We start from the raw sequence: 26,076 nt of genomic DNA on the forward strand, positions 1-26,076 counted from the left end.
TCTTGCAAAGGGTCCCTAAGATCCAACAAATGCTTACACTGGGATCAATTTATCTTTCAAGTGGCATAGGGTTCTTGCCTGTTTTTGAGGCAATAGAAAAATATTGCTAAGCTCTATGGATTGCAGCAAAATCCCACAGGTTGCTTCAGAAGAAACAGAAAGCTGGCATTCATTTTTCAAAGGCTTGCCGTTGGATGAGAAAGAGAGCAGAGCAAAATTTAGGGAATACTAAAGGAACAGGATGCTGGAAATTTTACTCCTTTCTTAATCAGTCATCACGTGGAGGGGAATGGGAGAAAAGCTTTAAACGTGGGATTTGGGGACATGCTGAAGATGTCCTACCTCTCATGGTAGAAATCAAAGGATCTGCACTGCCACAATTAAATCTTAATATCTGTATACTAGTAACAGTCTCCTTTTAGGGTCAACAATTATGCAAACCCATTCACTGCTAGCAACAGGACCCAGTGAATGGGATCCAGTGAATCTCAGAGTTTCCCTAAATAAACTTTGAAGGTATCAAGAAAGTTGTAAGGGGGTGGAGAAACTCCAAAACAGCTAAATAAAAGCAAAAATGCCAGATAGGGTATTCTGGAAAAGGGCCTATGCCATTCCTTTCTTCTTCTCTCACCTCACCCCCATCAGCATACATAATTATGGGAAGGCTTCCCATAATTATGTATGCTGATGAGGATGGGTGAGGAGAAGAAGAAAAGGGAATGCACAGGCCTTTTTCCAGAATACCCTATCTGGCTAAATAGAAATCTTCGAATATTCAACATTTTATTGCCGTTCCTATTTGTAAGACAATGTTCTGTTATTCTTTACGTACCAGTGAGGTCATGGTTGGGCCAAGAGCCCAGCTCACAGGCCCTGCATGTATATTCATCAAAGACAAACTCATTCTCTTTGCATCGGGTGCAGGTCCAACAGCAGCTGACTTCTCCCTTGCGGATAACCTGAGAAGAACACCCAACACATTTTTAAATGCCTTTTGTTTTCTAAAACTCATGATTTGTTATCTTTAAAAAAATGATTCCAGCTTTGTGCCATTTTATCACATCCATCTATTTTTACAAAACCACTGAAGTTGTTAAAGATCCCTTCTACATGAAGGGCTAGGGCTCTTGGCCCCTTTTCCAGATGAGTGTTCAGGTTCTGCCAAACTTGGGGGTGAGTTTTGGATCCCTCCTCACCTCAGGATGTTCTGTTCATCATGGCTATTTCCAGGCATGGTCATTTCAAATCTGCAGCTCAGTTCCTACCTTGGTGTTGGGGGAAAGAATGGACATTCTGCTGAACTCTACAGTTGTATAGTTGACTCTATTGTTTTAATTATATAACTACGTCCATGTATATGTTGGTCACAAGGTTAAGACACTGGCTCTGAAAAGTTGGGAGCTTAGCCTGGAAAACTGTTAGTGCTGTCATCATTAACTCTGGAGCACAGTCTGCCAGGAACCATGGGAAATTGTGTGTGTGTGTGTGTGTGTGTGTGTGTGTGAGAGAGAGAGAGAGAGAGAGAGAGAGAGAGTAGTAAGTCTCTCTCTCTCTCTCTCTCTCTCTGATGCTGTCATAGGCTGGGCCATGGAATCAGCTGGATCAGCAATTCCAAACCACATCGATTTACCTTAATCTCTCCTTTCTCACAAGGTTCACTGCATACAGATCTGATGACAGAACTTTTCTTTGACCAAATTTCACCATCATCCATCTTCAGTTCACCATTGTCCCAACTTCCGACATTGATGTAATCATAACGATCCTTCCCCATTTTCTTAAAATTCATGATCTCATACCTTTCAAACAAAAAAAGAGAAATCACTCCATTTTGCTTAAACCCAGAATTAAGGACAGGGTCACCATGAGAAAAGAGGTGCAAAGTAAGGCAACAATCAGCGTTTTTTCATTGGGCTGTTAAAGTCATATCCAACATTAATCCCATTGATTTCAGTTCAATCCAGATTCAACCCAGAGTGTAAATATGAGTTACATATGGGGGTGTATTCATAAGATTGGATGTTAAAATATTCCAAATAACAAATAAACGTTGCTTTAAGTATGTAGCCATCATTTGAAAAATGAATGTATGAATTAGGCTGGACATAGTTTTATTCAGCTGTAAAAAAATATTTGACCTTCCGTCATATGTTACTGCTAATGGAGAACAACTAAAGAGTTAGAATAAGGGACAGAGACCAAAACCAGCACAAAAATATAATATATAAAATATTGCACTGTATCTTCAGACATAATCAAAATATGCAAATGCAAACATAAATTCCAACAGAACAATGGGTGTCCAGCCGATGTTTGAACTACAGCTCCCATCATCTCCGTTCATTGGTTGCAAGGCATCTGGAGGTTAGAGAAAGCTTTCTTGGAGCATAAGGGTAAAAATAACTAAAATATATTTCCTGATATTCTTTGGAGTTGCCAGTGTATAAGTTAGGTGCTGTTGACTTCAGGTAGGCTAATGTGTGTCCTTCAGCTCCCATAGTTCTCAGCAAGAAGTTATGGAAGTTGAAATCAAATCCATATAGAGAGCACCAAATTGGACAGGGCTGCCCATACTAATATTGGAAATTCTTGACCTTATGCAGATATTCTGGACATTCTGGACCATATAATCATTTATGGTTGAGATGGGGGTTCAGCTCTACCATTAGCCAGAATGAGAAGCAACAGTATTTATTCTCCTGCTGTTCCTCTTGAGTAACCGGCCCTTGTTTGAGGACAGACTGTGTATGTCACACAGCCTGCCCTGTGCTAGCTTGTCTTAAATACAGTTAGGGATGCTACTGTGTCACTAGTGTTAAAGTAAGATTCCAGTGGTGCTTTGGAGTGCAGTAGATATGTTCCTATAGCACCTGTCTGCAACTCCTTAAAATAGCTTCATCTTTTCCCACTATCCACAGTTGCATTATGATCCCAGGAAAATACATGTTTAGTGTAAGGAATTGCAGCCATTCCTATACTCTCTGAAGCAACTTTTGCCTTTGAATTTGAAATGCTGCAGTTTCAGATTTACCTGTCCATCCAGATGGCCTCTACTCAAGGCATAGCAGTGGCAAGACCCCATATTGTTGGTGTTCAATTCTACTCTGATCCAAGCAGCCTGACTACATTCTTGACTAAGAGCCACTGCAATTTTTTTGGGCCAGTGTGAATCTGTGAGACCAGAGTGTTTTAAAAGAGATTTATAGATTCTAATTGGAATGCATGAATATTCCAGATAATTTGGTGGTTAACATGCCTGTTGATAGGGCCATGATTTACCAATTGCTGGCATCACGGACTGACAAAGGCCTGGGACATTATATCATATCTGTTGCATTTGGAAGACATCATTATCCCTTTTCCTCACTGAAGATGAGGTAGGAATATACTGTATGTGATGACTGAATATTTAAAAGAATATATGTGGTTTGAAATGTATTTTTCCTGCTTGGAATAGTACGTTATGAATGACATCTTTTCCTAGGCATTAGGAGAGAAAACAAAACAGACACAAAGAGAAAATGCTTTTGACTGCCAAGGAAAATGCTAAATGCTTTTGATGTCCTCTTAAAATGATTTGAAGCATTTACTGGCAGTGGTTCTGCCAACTGGCCAATTCTTATTCAAAATCCAAAATAGTGAAGTATGATTTAAATGTCAGCATGAATTTCAGAAAAGCCAACTGGTCCATGGTATCTCCAAGAAGCAGCTTGTGTGAACATTTAATTCATTTTGGGAAGCAAACTGCTTCAGTCTGTTGGAGTGCCTATTTGTGGTCTAAGCACGTGGTAAAGGAATCCTACTAAACCTATCTTACCATCCTTTAGAACTTGGACTAAAGAAATCCTATTTAAGCCCATTTTATGATCCTTTAAAATTGGGGTCCCTACTGTGGTGCCCGTGGGCTCCAAAGTACCTGCAGTGTATGAGTTGGCAGAAAATTATGCTGGCATAAATTGCCCTGACCTCATTGCTGTTTCCTCTGCTGCCTTAATAATGAGGCTGGCAAGTGTACTGCTCTGGACTGTTTTAATACAAGATAAGTTAAGAAATGCAATTTGGTGAATCCCCCAGGCTTCATTTGCAAGATTCTGTTACTGTAACTTTATAATAAAGTAGTATTAGCATTCATAACTTTGGCATCCTAGTCTGGTCTACCTTGAAGGGCTGATATCAATCTTGCAAGTATGAATGTGCTTCCCCTCTCCCTCCCTTTATCTTCTTGAGAACCAGGGAGGGTCATGTCTGAGACACTTTCTCAAATTACATTTCTGCCTCGGGCTCAGATTTCTTTTATCTGACTGTTGCCTTGTTTGTGGCTCTTCCTCCTGTTCGTCAAGGTTATTTCTACTGCCTGTTACAGGGGGAGACAAGCTTGCTGAAGTCTGAAGTAACCAAGAGAAGAAGGGCAAATCCCAATGCTTGACTACTTCAGCAACCACACTGCTGATAATTGCTAGTTTGGTTCACAGCAAAAATTATGATGGAAGAAGGAAAACATTATTTTACAGCTGACCTTCCTTAAGGTGCCTCATCTGAGGACATTAAAAAATAATTCTGGGTTTGGCTACAGTTAGGAGGAAGTGAAGATGAGCCCTTAGTTAGGAAGATGTAGGTCTACTTAGACAGACTGACTGAAACCATTGACTTAGTTTAGTCATGATTAAGTCCCACACTACAGTGGGTTAATTTTAAGGATGATAAAATCTGGGCCCATTTCAGGAATTCCAATTGCTGTGATTAAAAAATGGAGTACTTAGCAAGTCAAGGCATTCTATATTTTCTAAATGGTTGAATATGTACAGTACCGTCCTGGTGAGTCTCCGTTTTCATCAAATGAGATCATATCTCCAGAAACCCCAGTGAAGTTGGACTTCATCAGAGAATCCAGAAGTTTCCGTCCATCGATTGGCTTCATAGCATCACAAAGACCCGCATAGCCTGGACACAGTGCCATTTGCATGTTATGGAGGCCATATGCCATGGAATATATTGCATTAATCACGAACCCCATCTTGGAGTCTTGCACATGTTGTGTTTCTAAGGTCAAATTACCTGTCGTGAAAAGAACATGTAATAATTGCCACAGTTTTCAGATTAACAAAATACACTTTATTAATTTTCTGTTTGCTGAAAGGTTTTCTCTTTCTCCCTCTTCGAAATCTAGAATAAATGAAAATATCTGTGTTTAGGTTCTCTTTAACACCAGGTCTGACTCTCAGCTCTTCAACTAGGTCAGCCAGAAGTTATTTTCACGGAAGTCATCCCACGAGTTCTTTCGGTAAGTGGCTCCAAACCAAGGGTCTGGCATCTCAACAAAGATGCTTGCTAAAAAGAACAGTTGGAAGAAAATGTTCCTGGCATGTGAGCTGGGAAAAACCAAGAAATTTCTCTACCACCAAAAATATTGCCATGACGACGAAATAGTGTGAGATTGCTGAAGTGGCATGCCAATGTCAAAGCACGTGTTTGCAAAGCCTCCTTGTGCCGCGGCTTGAAAAATGTTGGGTACAAACCATTTCTGTTAAAAACAGTGGGAGCCACTGAGTACAGAAGGACCTTCTAGGGACAACAGCCATTATAAATAATTCCAAGTGGAGCTTTACCCACACCTTCCACTGGAAGTTAATGAATACTATTCATCTGCAAAGGAAAGTGTTGTGTTGTATTTTGCCAAAGAAACTATTCATGTCCTACAGTTATCTCAAAAAAAGAAGGGAACCCCCCCCCCCCCGCTTTATATAAGCTTACATTAGCCTATGTAATATTCTTATGTGCTCCTGCTATTCTATTAACAGAAATGCTCTTCTCCATGACAAGCAAGTATCCTTTGTCATCATATGGTTCTCAGTTTCTACCACTTTTTCAAGGTCAGCTTCCTTTCTGGGTTCTTTAGACCTTAGATCTTAGAATGAGAGGGGGATACTACTACATCATCATCATCTTCATCATCATCCTCATCCTCATCTCCATTTCTGATGTAAGATTTCTTTCACTTGCGGAAATAGGAATCATTATGTTATTTCTCTGTGAAAGAGAGGCATAGTAGTTCCAAAGTTGCAAGTGTACAAAAATATTAAAATGGGTAACCCCAATCTGACACAGTGAGGAATCACTAGCCATGGAATTTTGACTAAAAAATAAGAACAAAACTGACAGCTGGATAGTAAAGAGAAGAATGGTTGAAGCAAGAGGATGGTGAAATAAGGTAGAAAGATCCATTTCACTGGAAGAATAAGTCATTTCCTTATGACCTTATGACCAAGAACCTTATGTAGTTAATTGAACGCCCCTATTCTTTCATTTGCTCAATTTATATTAAATAATAAATGTAATGAATGTTCATTTTAAGGCACTGAGAAACCCTAGAGCAGAATGTTCTTTTGGGTTCTCCCACTCTGTTTTCTTCTCACTGTGTACTTTATCAGTGCAGGTTTCTGCCATTTATTTTGTCCACTGAAGAGAGCAGCCCAGCACAAGGAGTATGGAGGAAGCTTTCTGAGTTACATTTTAAATGCTTAGTTGACTCCTTTGAGTGTCAATTAACAATCCATTTGATCATGCCAATTCTGAATGTTACAGATCCACCCCCCAAAACATGTTGAGGCCAGGTAATTGATAGAATCATGGAGGTGGAAAAGATCTTAGAAGTGATCTGGTCCAACTCCTTACTTACTGCAGAATCTCCAACAAACAGCCCTTCAGCTATTATCTGAAGACCTCTAGTGAAGGATTATGCACCACACATGCACCAACATCTTGAGGTCTATCCTGAATGTCTTTTCATGTTATTCTAATACACTGGTTATGGTTCTGCCTCAGGGGCAATCAAGAGTAAGTCCCCTTCTTTCCTGGATGACAATTTTACATCTATTTGAAAACTGCTATCATATCTCCACTCAGCAATCTTTTCTAGATGCTAAACCATTTCTTGTAGGGTTTTTTCCCCCTCACTCCCTTCACTTTCTTGGTAGACCTCCTCTCAAGTTCTTCCAATTTTTAAATGTCATTTCTGTGGTGCACAGAATTTGATACAAAGATCCAGATTAATCTGACCAGGGCATATTAGAAGAGGACAAATTCTTCTGGAAATAATTTCTGCTCCCCACACCCAGCCCCATCACCAAGATCCTGAATTTGTCCCATCTTTTCATTCACATATGTGCAAGGAAATGTCCAACACTTAGCCCCATATTTTCATCCACACAAGTTCAAGAAAGAGCCCAAGGCCAGCAAGAAGCTGGAACAGAGCAGATGCATATCCATCCTGAACAAAACATAGATTGGGGGGCAGATGGAGAGAACAAGAGAGCCCATTTAAAAAATGAGCCCAGTGACAAACAAGAAAGGATCAGAACAGTGTTCATTAGAAAAAGAAATGAGAAATAAAGAAGAGGGTGGGGTGTAGGGGAATGAAGTAAAATAACATAGAGGGAGAGTGAAAAAATGACAAATCTCATCCTTTTTCTCAGAAAAATGCCTTCTAAGAACTTCTGGTTCAGCTCTGATTTAAAGTCTAATCTCCCATTAGCTCAAAAGATGCAGAGCAGGAGCAGGTAATCCCTGGATTCCAGTGGTCTTCATGCAGCTAGCTGCTGATGTCTTCTCCACCCATGCTTTCTGGCAGCCCACCAATCAACTACTGGCAAGTAGCCAGGAAGTCCTATTTCCCCAGTGTCATCATGGCCCTCAGCAGCCTGCCAAACAGCTGGTAACAGGCTGTTGGAATTGCTCTTCTGTTTCAGAGCTCTGGGTTCCTGCTATTACTTGCATCAAAAACTAACCAGGGATCTTCAGTAGCATCATGGAATTCTAGAGCTGGAAGGGGCCATTTAAGATATTGAGTCCCAACCCCCTGCACAGTGCAGAAATTAAAGCATCCCCAACAGATGGCTGTGAGTGGCATCATGGGGGGCTGGGTGAACATGCTTTGGCCTTCCCTGCCAGGCACTCTGCTGAATATCTGAAGCAGGATCACCGGGAAGTGAAATGAGGGAGCATACACACCCTCTGCAATTTTGCTCAAGATTTTTAGTTCTCTTTACTCTCCATCAGGAAGCAGGAATGTTAACTTGGTTACTGAGGGCAGCTAAAGCCTCATTCCCCTTCCTTTGCCCTTGAGGAGGGTTAAGTTGCATCTTATGTGTACATGGGAACATGTGTACATGTGCCTCCAACTCCCAACTAAGCATAAAATGCAGCTTTCTGGATCTAAAAAGGTTGCCTTTCCCTTGGTGAAAAGGGATAAATCCATTCATACTAGGAGTTCAGTGATGTTCTCTGTACTTATCCTACTCTGAAAGATGAGTTTCTACTACATTTCCTTGAATATGAGTAGGTGATCTGAGCCTCTGAAATACAGCAGTAAAATTAAATTGATCTAATTCTTCTGAATGGGAGAAGCTGCACTCCGGGGTGTCTGCAGGGTATGGTCAAAAAAGGCAAGGTGGTGGGCATGGCAGTGCAATTGAAGCACCATCTGTTCTTTTTGTATGTTGTGCTACTGTGGCTGCATCTTGAATTTTTTGACCATACCCTGAAGACACCTCTGGCTGCATTTACGAAGAACAGTAGCATAAAATTGGCAAGTGCAGCTAAAAGCGTTTACAGAAATAAGTTGGCTTTTTGAAAAAGAAAATTCAGGAGAAGGGATTAGTAAGCTGCTTCAAAATCCACTAGGAAGCATTTCCAATCCTTAAAACATCAGCAATGGGCTACATTTCAAGTATGCATGTAATGATTACTATGATTCAAAGGTACTTTGCCCAGAAATATTAACCAGGGTACAGATAATCTATTCTATCTGTGCAAATGTGTTGCAGGAACACTAACTGATACATCAGGTCTTCTTGTTGTTATATTCACATTATTGATTTTCTATATTTTAATTTTATGTTGATATTCATAAACTGCTTGGAGTCTTCAGAAATGGAGCAGCCGGTAAGCCATATCAATCAATCAGTCAATCAATGCAAAGAAATTACACATCTGGATATGATTCACACCATCATTATATTCATTACTCTTATGGTCATTATTATTATCATTATTCTGCCCCCTCAGGTCCTGCTATGCTCCTCATCGTGGTGGGAGAAGAAAGTGTTCTTAAAGGTGAAGAATGTTGGGAATGTAAGCCAAGAGTATATACATCCAAGGTATGAAGGTCATCCCAGCTGCCCAGTTAAAGCAAGCAGACCCCTTTGCCTCACGACCTACTTTCAGTTTGATGGACAAATATACCAACAAATCAGAGGAACACCCTTGGGATCACCACCCTCAGGACTCATAGCAGAGACTATGTTGCAGCATCTAGAAGCTACAGCACTCCCACAGGTACAATCAAAAGTATGGATCCATTATGTAGATGACACCCTCATCATAATAAAAAAGGAACAACTAGAGAAGACATGAGATATGAGATGATCAACAATATCCTGAAAGGAATAAAATTCACAAGGGAAGAAGAAAACAGCACACTACGCTTTCTGGATATTCTCATCAGGAGAGGAAACTACAGCAACTTAGAAACCCAAGTCTATCAGAAAACAACCCACACTAATCAAGTACTACATTACCAAAGTAACAACCCAACCTCCCACAAGAGGAGCTGTGTAAGGACCTTATTCAAATGAGCTCAGACACACTGCAGCAACCTGGAATGCCAGAAAGAGGAAAGAGACCACTTATATAACATCTCTCAACAAAATGAATATCCACACAACTTTATCAAAAAGTACGTGACCCCACAACCCACACCAGTACAACCAGTACAATCCATGAAAAGGATAACACTCCCATATATCAAAAACATCTCAGAAACAACCAACAGACTACTACAACCATTCGGCATCTCTGTAGCACACAAACCAACTAAAGCCCAACAAAACATCTTAATCAAACCAAAAGTCCCAGTAGCCTAAGAAGAAAAACAGAAGTCCTCTACAACATACAATGCAAGGACTGTAACAGTCACTATGTAGGACAGACAGGCAGAGCACATCCACAAACACCAACAGTCCGAAGACATGATGAAAACGCCTTAATCTCACAATACATGGACACAATCAATGACAGTTTCAACTGGAAAACTATTAGCATTTTAGATCAAGCCAAATCCAAAAATACTAGGCAATTCCTGGAAGCCTGGCATTCAGTCAAATCAACCATCAATAGACACATAGAGATAAACCACATTTACAGACCATTCAAAAGAGACAATAAATAAACCTAGGAAGGAAAAAAAGACTAGAACACATCCCCTTCAGCAGCCAACACCTAGATAACTAGGGATTAACACCAGACAAACAAGCAGAAAACAATACTCTAATCAAGGAACCACCAAGGAGGAAACTACACCCAACCAAAACTGGCAGGGAAAGCTACTACAGTATATATAAACAGACAGCAAACCCCATAGTCACTCGTACTGATAATGATTACCTAGTTGGGTAATGAAATATCTGCAAGCAAACAACCAAGAACTCCAAGACTCCTGAGAATACCATGGATAGCCAAGAAAACAAACAAATGGATCATAGAACAAATCAATTCAGAGTTCTCACTTTGAGACACAAATGACCAGACTCAAATCATCAAATTTTGGGCCCATTACATGAGAAATCCATGATGCTGGGAAAGGTGGAAGGAAAGAGAAGAAGATGACAAGCAGCAGCAAGCTAGATGGAATTGATTACGGCGATGATGGGTGCACTGTTGGAAGATTTGAACAGCCAGGCTGGGAAAGGAATAAGTCATCCTGGAGAAGGCCGATTTATGTGGTTGCTAAGAGTCAATACCGACCCGATCATTCATAATCAACCAGTCAACCAATCAATCATTATTGTGATCCCATGGATTATGACTCTGATTCATTCCAGCCACTGATATTTATGTTCCTATTGGCAAGCACATTTTACCTACTCAACGATTTATCCAGTCCAATCTCTGTTGTGGTAGTTTGCACAGCATACAATCATATAAACTGGGACAAAGTCTCCTTATTTTTGGAAGACAAAATACTCATGCACTCTATGAAAGCCAGGACAGTACTGGCAAAGCCTCATCATATCTCTAATAATTTCTTCATTAGCCAGGCAGGAACCAGAAGGTGTGACCTGGGCACTATCCAAGTTGGGGAAAGGTGAGCTGTGCTGCAACAATTAGAGAGCAAGTTCCATAATGGAGAGCCCTGCTTTTTCACTTCAAATCTCCAGACCTTTCTGTAAGACTGAAGGGCAGAGTTTGGAAACACACATATGTGATTTGGTTATAGTATCTGCAGTCCACAGTCGACTAGGTGAAGGCAGTTTAATTGAAAACAAACTTGGAGCTGTTTTAATTTAAAACGAACCCCCTCCTAACCCACTGTTGTAAAAAGGATGAAAAAAAAAAAAGATTAAAACCCCTTGGAACACTACATCAAATAATAAAATTTACCTTCCCCCTGCTGGATAATTTTACCTTTTCTACTAACAAAGAGTCTAACAGAAGTATGTAGGCAATAACATATCGCTACATGTGCATGTGTGCATCTGTGTGCCAGATTGGTGCACAAAGCCTATAAAGAATGTATAGCAATTAAAACATCTGCTACACACAGACACACTCATGCACATGATTAAGAATGCAAGGGGCATCAATTCAAAAACCTTTTGGTCCTAAGGTCAACCTCCCTTAGTCAACAGACATGTTTTTAATTTTGGTCTACTGTTCTACAGTGTAGGGCCTAATTACATTGCCAGTGTAATCAAAATTACACTGGAGTAGTTTTGATTATAAAATGACAATGGGCTTGGGAAGATAGCTGAACTCAAACTGTATTTTCTAAGATTTCATAAAGTGGTATAATTTCCCTTTGGAGTGCAATCTGGGATCTTCCATCATTATCACCACACCCGTCTTATTATTTTCCCTCCTACATATACATTTCCTCTGTTGCTGTCAAGTTCATTATTACACATTCTGCATTATTTGATCTTTTAATGTTCAGAATGTATTTCTTGCTTGGTGGTGCTAATCACTTAGGGGCATACATTCTGTTATCTTCCAAGACCATGCAATTCCCATTGTGTCTTGCTTTGTTCCTTCTGCATCTCTTGCTCAGTATTTTCTGCTGTTGTCCAGGAATTTGGCTTGTTAAATATCTGTGATTTCCTCTCCATCTTGATCTGCAACCATCATAATAAATGTGGTAAGGAATCCTGGAGATAATAGCATTGCAAACCTTGAATGTATTCTTCTATTCCAGGACAGCAGTGACAGACAGTGGAGAATTTTTAAAATGGGGAAGATTCACTCTACATCTGTTGAAACTAAGCTTGGATTCAGACAACATACTGAGCCCTAAGGTAGTTTGTTTGATTTTAATTCAATATATAGTATGAACTCAGCTGTTGTTTAATTACTAGATGAATACAGCCAATATTGATTTACAGGTATCTACCAAATCATGGTTTAGGGTAGAGTGCAAACACCCTAAATGTCAGGAACTTCAGGACTGATAAACATTGGCTTTGAACTGCTGATGATAATGCCAGGCCCATTTGTAATAAGATAATGTTAATCCAAGAACTGGTAATGGATGAATGACCAGACTTGGCATATATTATCAATCAGCTTGGGTGAGGGTGGTAATGTTGCCTTCTTGGCTATTTGCCTTTCAGAGTTTTGGTCCTTCAGGAGTCTTGACTGTTTTATGGAATTGCTACCTTTTAAGGCCAACTTAGCAGCTACCCACTTTCCTGAGGTTGGTGACAACTGAGTTCTTCAGCATTTGGTGGATGATGGCTGCTGCCATTGGGCGTTATATTTTCTATATTTTGTTTGATTGATGAAAACTGCTGGAAGCCCACATGGATTGCTTTGTATACAAACTAATTAACTGGTGAAATAAATGAATTACTTTTTAAAAATTCTTTCATACAACCCAGAAGTATGAATTTGCTCCCATCAGACGGAGTGATAGTTACCAGTTTAGATGATTTTAAAAGGGGAATGGAAAAATTCATGAAGAATCAGGCATTCAGTAGCTACTGATTTTAACAGTTATTTGCTACCCCTGGAATTACAGGCAGAAAATCTTAAATACTAGCTTCAAGGAAGCAGTAAGGGCCATGGTGTGAAACCAAATGATGCCTTAGATGGACTTTGGGCTTGATCATGAGGACATAAAAATAGCCATTCTGGATCAGGCCAAGGACGATCTTAATCCAGTATTTTGTTTCTCACACTGGTCAAACAGTCAACCCTGGGCTGCTTACAAAGACAAACAAAAAGCCCACTGTTGTCCTGCCATCAATGTTGGCCAGCCCAAAGTGAGTCTTCAAGACTAATAGCTCTTGATAGCCCTGTTCTCCATAAATATATGCTGCATCTCTTTTGAAGGCCATCCAAGTCATCACTAGATTTTGTGGGAGTTAATTCCATATGTTAATCATGTAATTCAACGTGGCTCGTCTTACATTTTTAGATGGCACCATCCAGTTAGGCTAAGAAGCAGTTAGGGGCCTAGCAACAATAACAAGAAAAGAAAAAAGTCATTTGAGGGAACTGGAAACACTGAGGTACATGACAAGAGAGGCATTGAAATTATTTTTTTAATGTTTGCTCCCAGCTTGGATAAACTACACAGGATCTGCCCCACTCTTTTATTCTGGGGAGATGCAAAACTTCTGTGGCACACAGAGCCTTTGTTCTGTTTGGAGCTCTTTGCAGAAGGCCATATTGTTCACCCAAGAACCTTTATAAGTAAAGAACAGAAGGGGGGGGGGTGTGAGGGAAGGAAGGATGTCCATTATGGGTACATTTTATGAAAGACTACAAAGAGTGATTTTGCTGCAGTACTTTTTCAGACTCACAAATTGTCAGTGGCTGAGTGTGTATTTGCAGTTGCTCTGTAATGGGAAACCAGCTTGAACAGAGAGAAGTCACCATGGCATCTGTGTAAAACCTGGCAATTTAAATCAGGATATTTTCATTTCTATAGAAGCATTCTAAGTATTGCAATGTTCCACCACTGTACTCCTTCCCAAAGTTCTGCTGGAGCTAAAACAGTGGTATAAAATGGTGCCTGTATCATATTTCCTGCCCATCACACAGCAAATAAAAAAAAGTACAGAATCACCGAGGTAGAGAATGTTTTGTTGATCATTTAACCCAACCCCTCTTCATGAAGGAAATCTACAAAGCTAGAGCAGTTTGCTGACCGATCTGTCCCCAGAGACTTCCAACAAAGGATAATCCACTCATTATCAAAGTCTTAAAGTGTTTCCTATTTCAGCCCTGGGGGAGTTGAAGTAATCACATCAAGAGTGTGCCCAGGCTGGGGAAGACACCAGCAAAGAACATCTCCTGTTGGGAGGCCTGCCCTTGAGAAATTGTTGGAAAAATTTCCCTGGAGAAATGATGCACCAAATATCCCTGATCACAAGTTGAATGGAGAATCCTAAAAAGATTATTTGTGTCCAGCTTCAGTTCTTACTAACTAGCCTGGTCTTTTAAACCAAATGCCAAATTCTTCGGCTTTGGGTGAGAAAAGACCATTTCATAATTTGCAGGTGCCTTTGGCAAGACATCTACAATGGTCTCCTCTCCCTTGGTGCCTAGCTTCTTACTACACTGTCACCAACTGGTGCTTAGCATCCCTGTAGTTGCCAACAGAGACCCACTGTATGAGTAGTTACTACTCTTATATTTTAATATTAATACCCCACCTTTCTTCCAGCAGCTTAAGGCAATAGACACATTTTACAACAATCCTGTGTGATAGGTTAAGTTGAGAAATAGTAACAGACACAGACTTACTCCTTGAACTTCTTCCTAACAGCCTTTTCTTGTTATTGTCTACAAAAGAAGTTGAGTTGTCTCCTGAATTTCAGAGTGCACTCTTAGAGGGCTCTTTATGTCACAGTTATCGGGTGGGAGCCTCATGTAACCATGGCCCATAGGTCATCCCCACCAACCACTATACCACACTGGCTTTCCATTGCTCCTCCTTCATTGATTACACTGGAGCTAGAGGAAACTCCAAGAGTCAAGAGGAGTGGGGTGTAAGCCCCCAGTGATGCTGACCCTTGGCTCTATTCCTGGATTCCGTGCCACAAAACGTCTTTGCATTCCTTTGCTAAATGACTTAAAGGATGCCTATCTCAGAAGAATCAGAATCCCAGTCTGCTTTTCATAAAGCCTTAAAGACCAAGCTTTTTCCCAGAAGCTGGGTCAGGAGCTTTTATAATCCCATCCAATATGTTCCTTTGTTTGTTGGATTGCCCCCGCAATAGGTTTGCATTACTTTTTCACCTATTTTATATCTTATGACAGTTTATTCTTGTTCTCTCTGTTTTTTATTAATTGTACACCATCCTCTGTCATTTTGAGGGGGAGGCTGTATAAATCAAATACATACATACATAAATACATACATACTTACATAGTAGTAAAAAGCAACAACAACAGGGGGATGCAAAGGGAACAGCTATACTATCCTACTCAAGTAATATCTCTTTCTAATTAAATATAATAAGCACAATAGCTTTGAGAAAGGATTGCCCACAAAATGCATTTTAATTGAAATTAAGTGGAACACTGAGCAGCAGACGATGTTGCAATATGCAAAACTTTAGCAAAGTATTCATCCTCAAAATTAAGTGTGCATGCACTGTGCAATTAATTACACTAGTCATTTAACAGCAATTGGAGTTGCTCCAGCAACAACTCTGATGTGTGTAATCATAATAATCAGTCCGTTTTAGGATGAATAGTGTTCTTTTAGATTCCTTTCAAAGGTAGGATAAGTCCTGATCTATCAGGATTTGAGCTGTCTTATTTGGCAAGTGGTTTGTTGATAATATTCTCTGTAGACAAATCTGGATCAAATAGGTTCACAAAAGCTACCTGATAAAAACAGGATGAGATTTATTGGGACTATACCTCTGTTTTGTTTTTTTTTAAACTAGTCAGCCCATACCAACTGAATAACAAGAAAAGAAATATAGATTGAAGAATTTATGGATTAGGATTTGATTGAAGATTGCCCCATGTGCTACTTGGATATTCTGCTTCTAATTTAATTACTCCAAAGGGCTAGAAAAGGGGTCAATCTTCTCAGGTATGCCAAAAATTAAATTTAACTCGTCTCCTCTCTCATCTCATCCACCTTCCTATCTACCTACTTAACTAAAACTCTCTCTTTCTCTACCAAAATCTTGCAAGTCTTTAAATGCTCTCATCTAAGGTGGGAATGCTGAAAATTCATGCATTCTTACCTGAAATCTTGCAAGATAAGACAAACTCATGCAATTTATGGCATTTTAAATCCTTCCATGATGATTGAATTTTATGGCTCCATAATTCTGTTAGAGATTGTGAAGCCCAAGGGCGATGCTTTGACATTGCCTAAAGAGGTCCAGATTACACTGGGTGGTCCCGTGCATAAAGATATTTCTAACCAAAGTGCTCTGTAGTCCAATTGCAAAATATTTTGTAAAAACCACAGTGAGGGAGGAATAAGACAATAGTTAGCAACTGAAAAGCAACCTGAGAACCTGGTCAAGATCTTACCAGCTTTGGTATTAATACCTATATTAAAATTGAAATTATGTATACAGTTTAAATTAGAGGAGCTGTTTCTACCTTGGCTACTCTACAAATAATTAGCAGATGCTAATTTATCTGTTAATTTGAGGGCAGCACCACCACCATGAGGATAGTGATGATACCAGTTGTATGTCACCAACCCAGGCTGGATCAGGAAAGCCATCTGAACCCTGTCCCAATACTTGGAGGCAGTGAGTAATGAGCCAAAACAAGCTCAGATTAAATCCCTGCAAGACAGGTCTATTGTCCATGGTAATCAATCTGGCTTGATTCCACTTCCAAAAGAAAGCAGCTCGGTGATTGTGGGGCCTGCCTGGGTGTTCAGTTCTTGTGAGAACAGCAGATGGAGGTCATGGCCAAGGGAATCTTTTCCCACCCTTGCTGGTACACCAACCATGAGTGTTTCTGGACCATGAGGCTCTGACATCAGTGGCTCATTATAATGCATTCTACACACAACTGCTTTTAAAGACATATTGGGAGCTACAACTGATTCAAAACGTGGTGGCCCATCTACTAACTGAGCACTGATATTACTAAAGCTACATTGCTACACTGGTTTCCAGTTTGCTTCCAGGTTCAATTCAAAGTATCTTCAAAGCCCTACATGGCTGAGTCCCAGGAACTCAAAGAACCATCCTTCTCAGCAAGATTTGTCCCCCCCTCTCCCCCGCATGTTGTCTCTTTGTATGTTATCGCAAAGTGAAAGGGGGGGAATCCCAATGATGCAGTGGCTGTTTCCATACTCTAAAACACCTTCCTTCCTGAGATAAGGAATGTCCTAACCTTTTGGTCTTTAAAAAAAGAATTGAATATCTTACTTTTCTGTAGAGCTTTTGCATTGGTCGTAGAAGGGCTGCCTTAACTTACATAGTTTAAGAACTACTTGTGTGTTTATGTTTTGTTGTAAAACTTTCTTGAATCTCAGGAATCTCAGGTGAAATACTGTATCAAATTTTGAATCAATCAATCAATCAATCAATCAGCTAAATTGTGCCCCCAATTATCCACTTTTCAATGATGCATTTCCTTTTTTAGGGGGGCAATATTTTTGTGGCCATCTTAGCTACAGAGTCCTTAAGAAATAGCCTTGCGTATTCTTGCAGAATTTGGCTGTTACTGATTGATAAATTTTGCTGTTATTGATTGATGAAGCAAAAAATATTTGGCACCAATCTTTTAACTATTTGTGAATGTGTGTTGCTGAAAGAACATTGTTATAAATGCAGACTCCTGAATGTAATCATGTCTTCCAGAGGCAAACAATGTTTACAAAATCATTTCCATAAACAAAAGCTATTGATTCTATTTCACCCAAATCCTCAATCTTACTGATTGGCTTTCATTACGATGGTGAAATCTGCAGCCTCTGAACAGGAATGAGTAAGTCAGTTTTCAGTGCAAGTCAGCTCCACATATGTTCATTCATAAATCCATTCCATTCTGTTCCTGCATTAATCTATGCATGAATTTGTCAAAACCTTGTTTAAACATGGATTTGAGGATCTTTGATCATCTTTCCCTTCACATATGCAGATTTAATTAATTGTTCTCGAAAGTAGATAATATTTTAGTACACGGTCTATTGATCTCTACAAGCAAAAAATATCTAGAAAATTAATTGAAAGAATGTATTGATGTATTCACAGATTTCTTTTCAAAACATGGTGCACTTGTAACACCAACTCATATACACTTCTGTGTAAAATAAATAGAAAATATACATGCATCATTGAACTTCTACAATGTACTTCTCATACTCACAAATGCAGAAGTATGCATTTATTGATCAAAGATTATACTTTGCCAATGTTATGATGCATTCTGCAACAGAAAATATGTATAAGATGCATGCATTGAAAGAAATATGCCTGCAGAAAATCTTACAAATGTTACTGCCAATTATTTTAAAAATTGCAAGGTGATGCAGAGACCGGGTAGAATAAAAGAGAGAGGGAGAGAGAAGAAACTGAGAGAAGCTGAACTTTATGTTTGACTAAAATTTCTTGAGAAGCTCCTGAATGAATTAAAACCATAAAATTGTAATAATACAATATAATCTGACATTGCATTTATCACAAATGCTCTAGGTAACTACAAAGATTCGTAGGTATAGAAACAAGAACAATTCTGCAGATTTTGTGCATTTTCCATTAGCACATCTTGATTTGGTTTAGGAAATGAATCAACCAGCTATATTTAATGTATAAATCACCATTTGAAATGGTCACTTTCATTTGCCCCAACTCACTGAGACAGAGAATATTTAAAAGCAGGACAATTATTTTCATCCAGATAGCCTTTTTCTAATATTCTTAGTCCTAGATATAATAAACCATTTGGACAACATTGCTTTTAATTACATAAAGATGTACAGGTCAGAAGACTTACTGGTGCAGGTCTTGTTGAATTTGGGGTTCTCCTGAGGGGACCCATTCAGCCGGCACTGGAACCGGTGTTGCCAAAATTCCTGAAACCATGGATTTCGCAGATTGGTTTCTGGATGAAGTTGTAGGTAATAATCATCAAACCATTTCACATCAGGGGACTGGAGCTTGATTGTTATTCCACCAGCAGCTTCACGCTGGTAGCCATCTGTCACATCATACCTGTCTGCCCAGCCATCACTGCAGAGATAAAATAAAAGGAGAAAACCTTTTGGGTGGTGGTGACTTTTTGAACCATGAAAGAAAATTACTGGAAAGTATCCTTGGGATAACAAGGGGATCTGAAGCTAACAAGGGCTACAGAGCAGACAAGGAAGACACAGGAGGCAAATTTCATTCTTCTTACACCTATGGGCATGCAACAGTCTTTGGTTTCCTTCAGGTTTAATCAGTTTACGTCCTCACTGGAAGTGAGTTGAGATTTGGCCTCAATCCTGGACAACAGCTCATATTCCAATTCAGAGGAAGAGTCACCAGGCAGATGAGATCAACCAGTGGCATCAGCTGGAAAGCATCAGACTGGAAATCTGGGCCTACCTAGAATTGTTTGGGACCTGCATCAGTCAAACATCTCATACATGCCGAGGTCTCATGCTTCTCAGCAATTATTCCCCAGCTGAGGCTACAAAGCTAGAATGAATTAAAAGAAGAATTTGAAATGTTAGACACCAGGCTAGAAGAGTGTTCTTTTAAGGCACAGTGGCTAATCCATGAGCTACGTTTGTTATCTTATTGGTTCTGGATGGTTCCCAGAACAGCGATTATGATTTCTGCTGGGATTTAGCATTACGACTGTACAATTTAATATTTTGCAAGAGTTTAGCTCCAGTGTCACTGAACACTTCTATGTAATTGCTTACTGGGGTTAGGGTTTATTTATTCACTTTGAAATTTTTGACCTAATGCCACCCACTTTTTTGATTTCATTAACTTCTGGGAATGTGGGCCCATTATACCACTAAAAGAAGCATATCTGTTTCTCAGCCCAAGAAATGTTGTCTATCTCTGCTTTAATAGTAAATTTACCAAGTGGATGAAACCTGAGTGTGCAATCTTGTCAGAGCTAATGGTGTGTCTGGAGCTATCCAAGTTTCTACCGTGCTAAACATCTGCTGTAGAACTGGCTGAAGCCACTTTGAGATGTCTGTGTTACCTAGTATATTCTCACAAAAAGTCTGGTTTTATGGATGGATCCATATGACTTCTGGATTTGGCTAGTTTCTCTTTTTCCTAATATGAAACTCATGTTGGCCTTTTCCCCACATCAGTTTGTAAATTTGTGAAATAATCTGTATAGATAAATTGCCTTGGAATATTATAAGGTCGCATGTTAAGCTGCTCTTGAAAACTCCTTTGGAAGCTGAAAATTGCAGCAGTGGAGAATGTCTATAGCTCAGGTTGAATTGTTGGGTTCTTGGTGAGCTTCTTCTTCTCCTTACAGACATTTCATTTCCAGGCTAGATAACAACATCATGCAAGCTCCATATAGCCAGAATTTTAACAGGGGTGGCTTGATGAACTACGATCAATATACTTTTATTCAAACCATGTCCCTAGTTTTAACATAAAAACATTGGTTACTGATTAACTTTGGAGCCAGATCAAGGTTTTGGTTTTGAGCTACAATGTTTTTCATATTTTAAGTTATTATTAAGGACTGTCCTCCTGTAGTAACCTGTCTGAATGTTAAGATTATTCAATGAAAGGAAAGGACCGTTTATGTGGAGCACTTTAGCTGTGGAATTGTCTCCTGGAAAAGACACTCTTCCTCTATCATACTAGTCTCCTCCAAAGTTCCAGCTTTCAGATGTATTGAAATTGTAACTGCCAGAATTTCCAGCCCATCTGGCCACCACTCAGTTATTAGTGGAAGATGTTTTGCTTTATTTCATTGGAAGAATACCACATTTAAAACACTATTGTTTAACTGAATCTATATTGTCTTAATTCTTTATTGGATTTAAATGTATTTTGGGGTACTTTTCTATTGCTTTGTTTTAACCTGCATTGCAGATCGCCTTTGGATTAATATTAGTAAGGGTATGGGAGGAAAAGGGAAGGTCATGGCAGAGAGAAAGTAAGAGAGAGGCAGAGGGAGGGAGGGAAGGGAGGGAGGGAGGGAAGGGAGGGAGGGAGGGAGGGTCAGAAAAAAAGAGCTAGAGAGAGAGGAACAGAGGGAGGGAGGAGGAGAAGGAGAAAGAGAATAGAGAAAAAATATGGCTTTTAAATATTTCTGCCTTTGGCCTTATTCACCACCTTATTCACCGGCTTTTCTCAAATTGTCACAAAGGTGTGTGGGTCCTAAAAAGGCAGGCAGGCAGGCAGGCAGGCAGGCAGGCAGGCAGGCAGGCAGGCAGGCAGGCATGAAAGAAAGAAAGAAAGAAAGAAAGAAAGAAAGAAAGAAAGAAAGAAAGAAAGAAAGAAAGAAAGAAAGAAAGAAAGAAAGAAAGAAAGAAAGAAAGAAAGAAAGAAGATTGGTTCCCAGGTCTGATTTAGTAGTTGCTCCTTCAATTTGTTCCTAATGTACCTCCTTACTGACACATACCATTCTTTTTACAGATATATTACTGCTAAATTTTAGTGAGCTTCAGGTGAAGCCTCTGCAGCTGATCCATCATTGAAATTCTTGGCTGATCCCCCACACAAATCACGCAGAACGAGGGATTACTTCACCCACCAGTGAGAAATCCTGGAAATTACTGGAAGACGATTTTGTCCAATAAAGCAACATGTTTATTGCATGATGAAAATAATATAACAGAGCAACTATTTGTCTAAACCTCTGACAGTTTATTGGGCCTTAAAACCGATGGAAGGAAATTACCTGCATCAGTTCCAAAGTCTATCTGGAGGCTGTGGTTGGAGGGATGAGGGAATTTTGGATTCTATGGGTATGAGAAAACATAGGACACTTTTGGTGTAATGTGGAGAACCTGCAACCGTAGCTGGGTTTCTTGAGGTTTTCTGCCTATACAGAATGTTTGGGACCCTGGCCGCCTTTGTTTTTGTTATTTAAAAAGCTTTGAACTGAATGAAAAGACTCAGCTTTCTCTTGAACATTAGAATAAGTAGGCATTATTAGATGTTGTGCTTCATGGGAACACGGCCACCACCCTGGGTATTCTATTCTGTCCTGTCCTGTCCTGTCCTGTCCTGTCCTGTCCTGTCCTGTCCTGTCCTGTCCTGTCCTGTCCTATCCTATCCTATCCTATCCTATCCTATCCAATCCTATCCTATTTTTACACAATGACTCTGGGTGGCATATTTTAACCATAAGCTGAGCATGTTTGTAAAATCTACACTGATCCCTATACAAAGCCTGGCAGAACTATTAGACCATGACTCAAGTTGGCGAAAACTGTGATCTTGAAGAAACCCGACTGGCATATATAGGATCAAGGAGGACTACCTTATACAGAATGCATGTAAGAAACTGAAGATGAGGATGACCATGAAGATGAAGATGGAGTTGATGAGTGAAGGCCAGGATGAGGATGATTACTACAGCTTGTTCCAGTTGTGTACGTTGATTCTTCCAGGGATCACTGTAGTACAAAAAAATAGCATTTCAACACAAGTACTGTCAAAACCATGTCACAATGAGGTTCCATATGGGTAGAGTCAAAACTTCTATTAATGTAACCTACCCCCAACCTGGCAGCCTCCAGATGTGCTGGGAAAGTTAAGGTGGGTAAGTTAAGGTTAGTAATTCCAGCTAGGATTTATGATTCTAACACATCTGGTGGTTCCCAGGTTGGGTTATGCTGTAGTAATTGCTCATTCATATGGTGACACTTCTATGGCATGAAATTACACTTGAATAGAACACAAATGGACTCACCAAATTGTACACTCTCTTTTTGGGCAGAAAATGAAGGGAGGGAGTACAGTAGATGTTTGCATTAGGTTTTTTCTTTTTTAAAGGAAGAGAAGAAATTCTCCAGCTGTTTCTTGGGAGTGGGGTTCATCATTTAAAATGGTAGTAAATCAATTGTTTCCCCTCTATTTTTTTCCCTTGTTGCCAGTGTAACAATAGAAAAGAAGCATTTCCATTCTCCACAGAGCTACAAACAAAGTGTCATTCTCGGATATTGTAGGGAAAAACTAGAATCCATCAGAAAAAGATGATAGAGAGTAAAAAGAGAGCCTTAAGTGGTCTTCTTTTGGGGGCGATGAGGAGGAGAAAGATAAACATTTCAGACCTTTTTCAAAGTGAAAGGGTAAAAAGAAGAAAAAAGCAATTGTAACTCAGCTCTGACTGTGGAGAATGTCAGATGCAGAGACAGGGAAATTGAAGAGAATCACTAATGGAACTGAATAGGAATTCTTTGATAGCTCCTTAGGGATGAGATGTTACTTATTAAAATACTGATAGATTAACAGATTAATGGATTGACTGATAAGGTAGGTATGATTTTTAATGGAGTGTTCATGGTAACTAAGCAGCATTGAATTAAATCATGACAATGAACTAACATTGTCAACCATAGAATGCTAAAAACAATAGCTGGCAGTGATGTTGTAATGATCAAAATTGTGCTAATAACTACAATATTGAGAACTTTCTTCCTACTTCAGTCAACTGGACTAGTGTAGCATATTTTGGATCAGAATTATAGTGGAGACAAATAATTAAATCCTCCCCCATGCTGAACTCCTGATTTGGTTGCCTCCAACTATCTATTTGTGTTTATTTGTTGTGCATGTTATTAAGACAACCAGGCAATGATTTGAAGTCTGCCAATATCAAGTCCAGCAATAACAAGAAAAACGCAATGTTTTCAGACCATTAGTGCTGGATCTTTGTTTCAAAATCTCAAAATTCAAATAACAATACCTCAAATAATGGAAAATATGGAGGTCCTCTTCTTCATCACACCTAAGTATAAAGGTCTTCCTTTCCTTTATTTTGTTATTTGTGTCTTTAAACCATCATCATCATCATCATCATCATCATCATCATCATCATCATCATCATCATCATCATCATCTACTTGACTTTCCTGTACTATAAAAACATCACTACTTGTGACAGATAATATGAACTATGCAATGTGCAATATGTTATGTATCTGTGACTAAGTGCTATTAAACTCAGTGGGATATAGTTTGGGGTGGATTGTTGGTTCCTGTGCAATTGTTATGCTTCTCACTGAGGGCTGCAGTTTTTGTTTCATTTCTCTTTCATTTTGATCATAAGCAAAAGCATAAGCCCTTATACTTGAATGGAATTAATGCAATTAAATTAATCATTTGAATTTAGATTAACAATAGTACAACTGAGACCTTTCAGAGAAAAATGGGAGGGCAGAAAACATTTAAGGCAACCTTTCCTATTATATACAGCCTCCAGATGTGTGGGCTTCAGTTCCCAGCACTTTCTGTCATAGTCATGCTGGCTGGTGAATTCTGGGCACAGAAGTCCACACATCTGGAAAGCATGGGCTTCTGTCAGCAAATGACAATGTCTGCACAATGATGTCATCATGCAAATTCTGCCACTTATATATGTGCATTAGACATCAGGACACAAGTACCTAGTGACAGCCTTTGTGTGATGATGTCATCATGCACATACCATGAGTTGGACATCATCACGATTTGCTGCAGTTGCCATTGTTGGAGATTACCTGTGTTGGGAATGGCTGCACTAAACTGGTTAATAAAAAAGGATCCTGCTGATGTATTAGCCAGGAAAAAATAATGGGTGAATTAAGGGAAATGCAAAATCCCCCTAAATGTAAATTTGCTTCTCCATTGGCTGCTTGCAAGTGCCCTAGTCAAATTATCTGTCTCTCTGCTGTTCCAGCATGATATGCCTTCTCCATTACTATGCAATATCATACTATCAAGATTGACACATCAATTCTACATATGGTGGTAAATAGACAACCTGTTTCTTTGAATGAAATGAAAGCTAAAGATCCATGGCTCACAACACACTTTGTATGCAGGAAATCTCCCATTTATTTCCAGGAACATTATCTTACAAAGGAATAGTTTGCAAGTTCAGTGGAGATCTGTCTGAGGTCTGGAAGGTCCTGCCAGCTAGAATGAACCTGCTACAGAGGATTCTGGCAGGGGGAGGGGGGTGGGAAGGGCAGGACAATCATACAATAAGAGCAGGATTTGGGATATCTAGCAATGCTGTGCAAAACAATTAAAAAAATTCTCTGGGGGATTTATTTCAAATGTCTCTTGGTGTTTTGATAGAGATAGTGGAAGCTGTTACTATTTCCTATTAAACCTCTTTCCATCCCTCAGAAGGATCTCTGGTTGCCCATGCTTCTGAATACCTGAAGAAGCCCCACCTGAGAAGTTTTTCCCTTGGGAGGAAATGCAAGACTGGGATGTGGGGAGTTGGCAGACGGCTGGGGGGAGAATTGTCCAAGGTTAGATAAAAAGATCACAATTAGCCTGTGGTTACCCATCAGTAAGAATCACCATTTCTCTGAAATTTCTCTCTTCCTATGAAAGACAAGGCATTCGCTAACACACGTACATATACACACAACACACACTGACCATCTTGTCACCATGTAAATTCCAGAACACATTCTACCCAGGAGAATTAAACTGATTTTTTCCTCCTTTGCAAGAAATTTCAGAAGCTAGTTCTCTTTCATCAAATTGGGAAGAAAAGAAATGCAGATATATTTTTTTTTTGTCCTAGAGTTAATTGCAAAGAAGGAATTGTGTACATTGTTTGGTTTTCCTTTAGCCTTTCTAATGGCTTAGGTTCTGCTTTGCTTTCCACCCCATATCATGGGAAATGTAGTTTGTTGTTAAATTTTGGTTGGCCTCATTCAGACTGTCCAGAGGGCACAATAAAAGGGTTAGGAGGTACATGTGGCTTGCAAGTTATGGTCATGGAGTAATCAATGCAGGACTCAGGGTGTTACTCGTATCTGAATACTGGGAAGTTGTCCAGGCACTCACAACTTAAGGGTCTCTTATTTACCACAAAACATATTTTTAAATAATCAGTAGGTATTTTGTCCTCCTCTCAATTTTGGCTTGTTGGAAAACACAATTA

General features: G+C 39.5%; 1 protein-coding gene across 1 annotated transcript in view; it reads right to left on the bottom strand.

Annotated features, from left to right (window-relative positions):
- Positions 1-26,076, bottom strand: part of GRM5 (glutamate metabotropic receptor 5) — a 206,414-nt gene that overhangs the window by 40,877 nt on the left and 139,461 nt on the right. Inside the window, exons 3-6 of the mRNA XM_088140844.1 lie at positions 18,985-19,220; positions 4,809-5,055; positions 1,631-1,799; positions 833-959 (exon numbers count right to left, since the gene is read on the bottom strand). Coding sequence (XP_087996970.1) covers positions 833-959; positions 1,631-1,799; positions 4,809-5,055; positions 18,985-19,220 — 779 coding nt within the window. The remainder of the gene's footprint in view (positions 1-832; positions 960-1,630; positions 1,800-4,808; positions 5,056-18,984; positions 19,221-26,076) is intronic.

This window comes from Python bivittatus, unplaced genomic scaffold, assembly GCF_059951505.1.
Source record: "Python bivittatus isolate LINGU-HERP-01145 unplaced genomic scaffold, Pbiv_v1 ctg000340_np1212, whole genome shotgun sequence".
NCBI classification, from domain to species: domain Eukaryota; kingdom Metazoa; phylum Chordata; class Lepidosauria; order Squamata; family Pythonidae; genus Python; species Python bivittatus.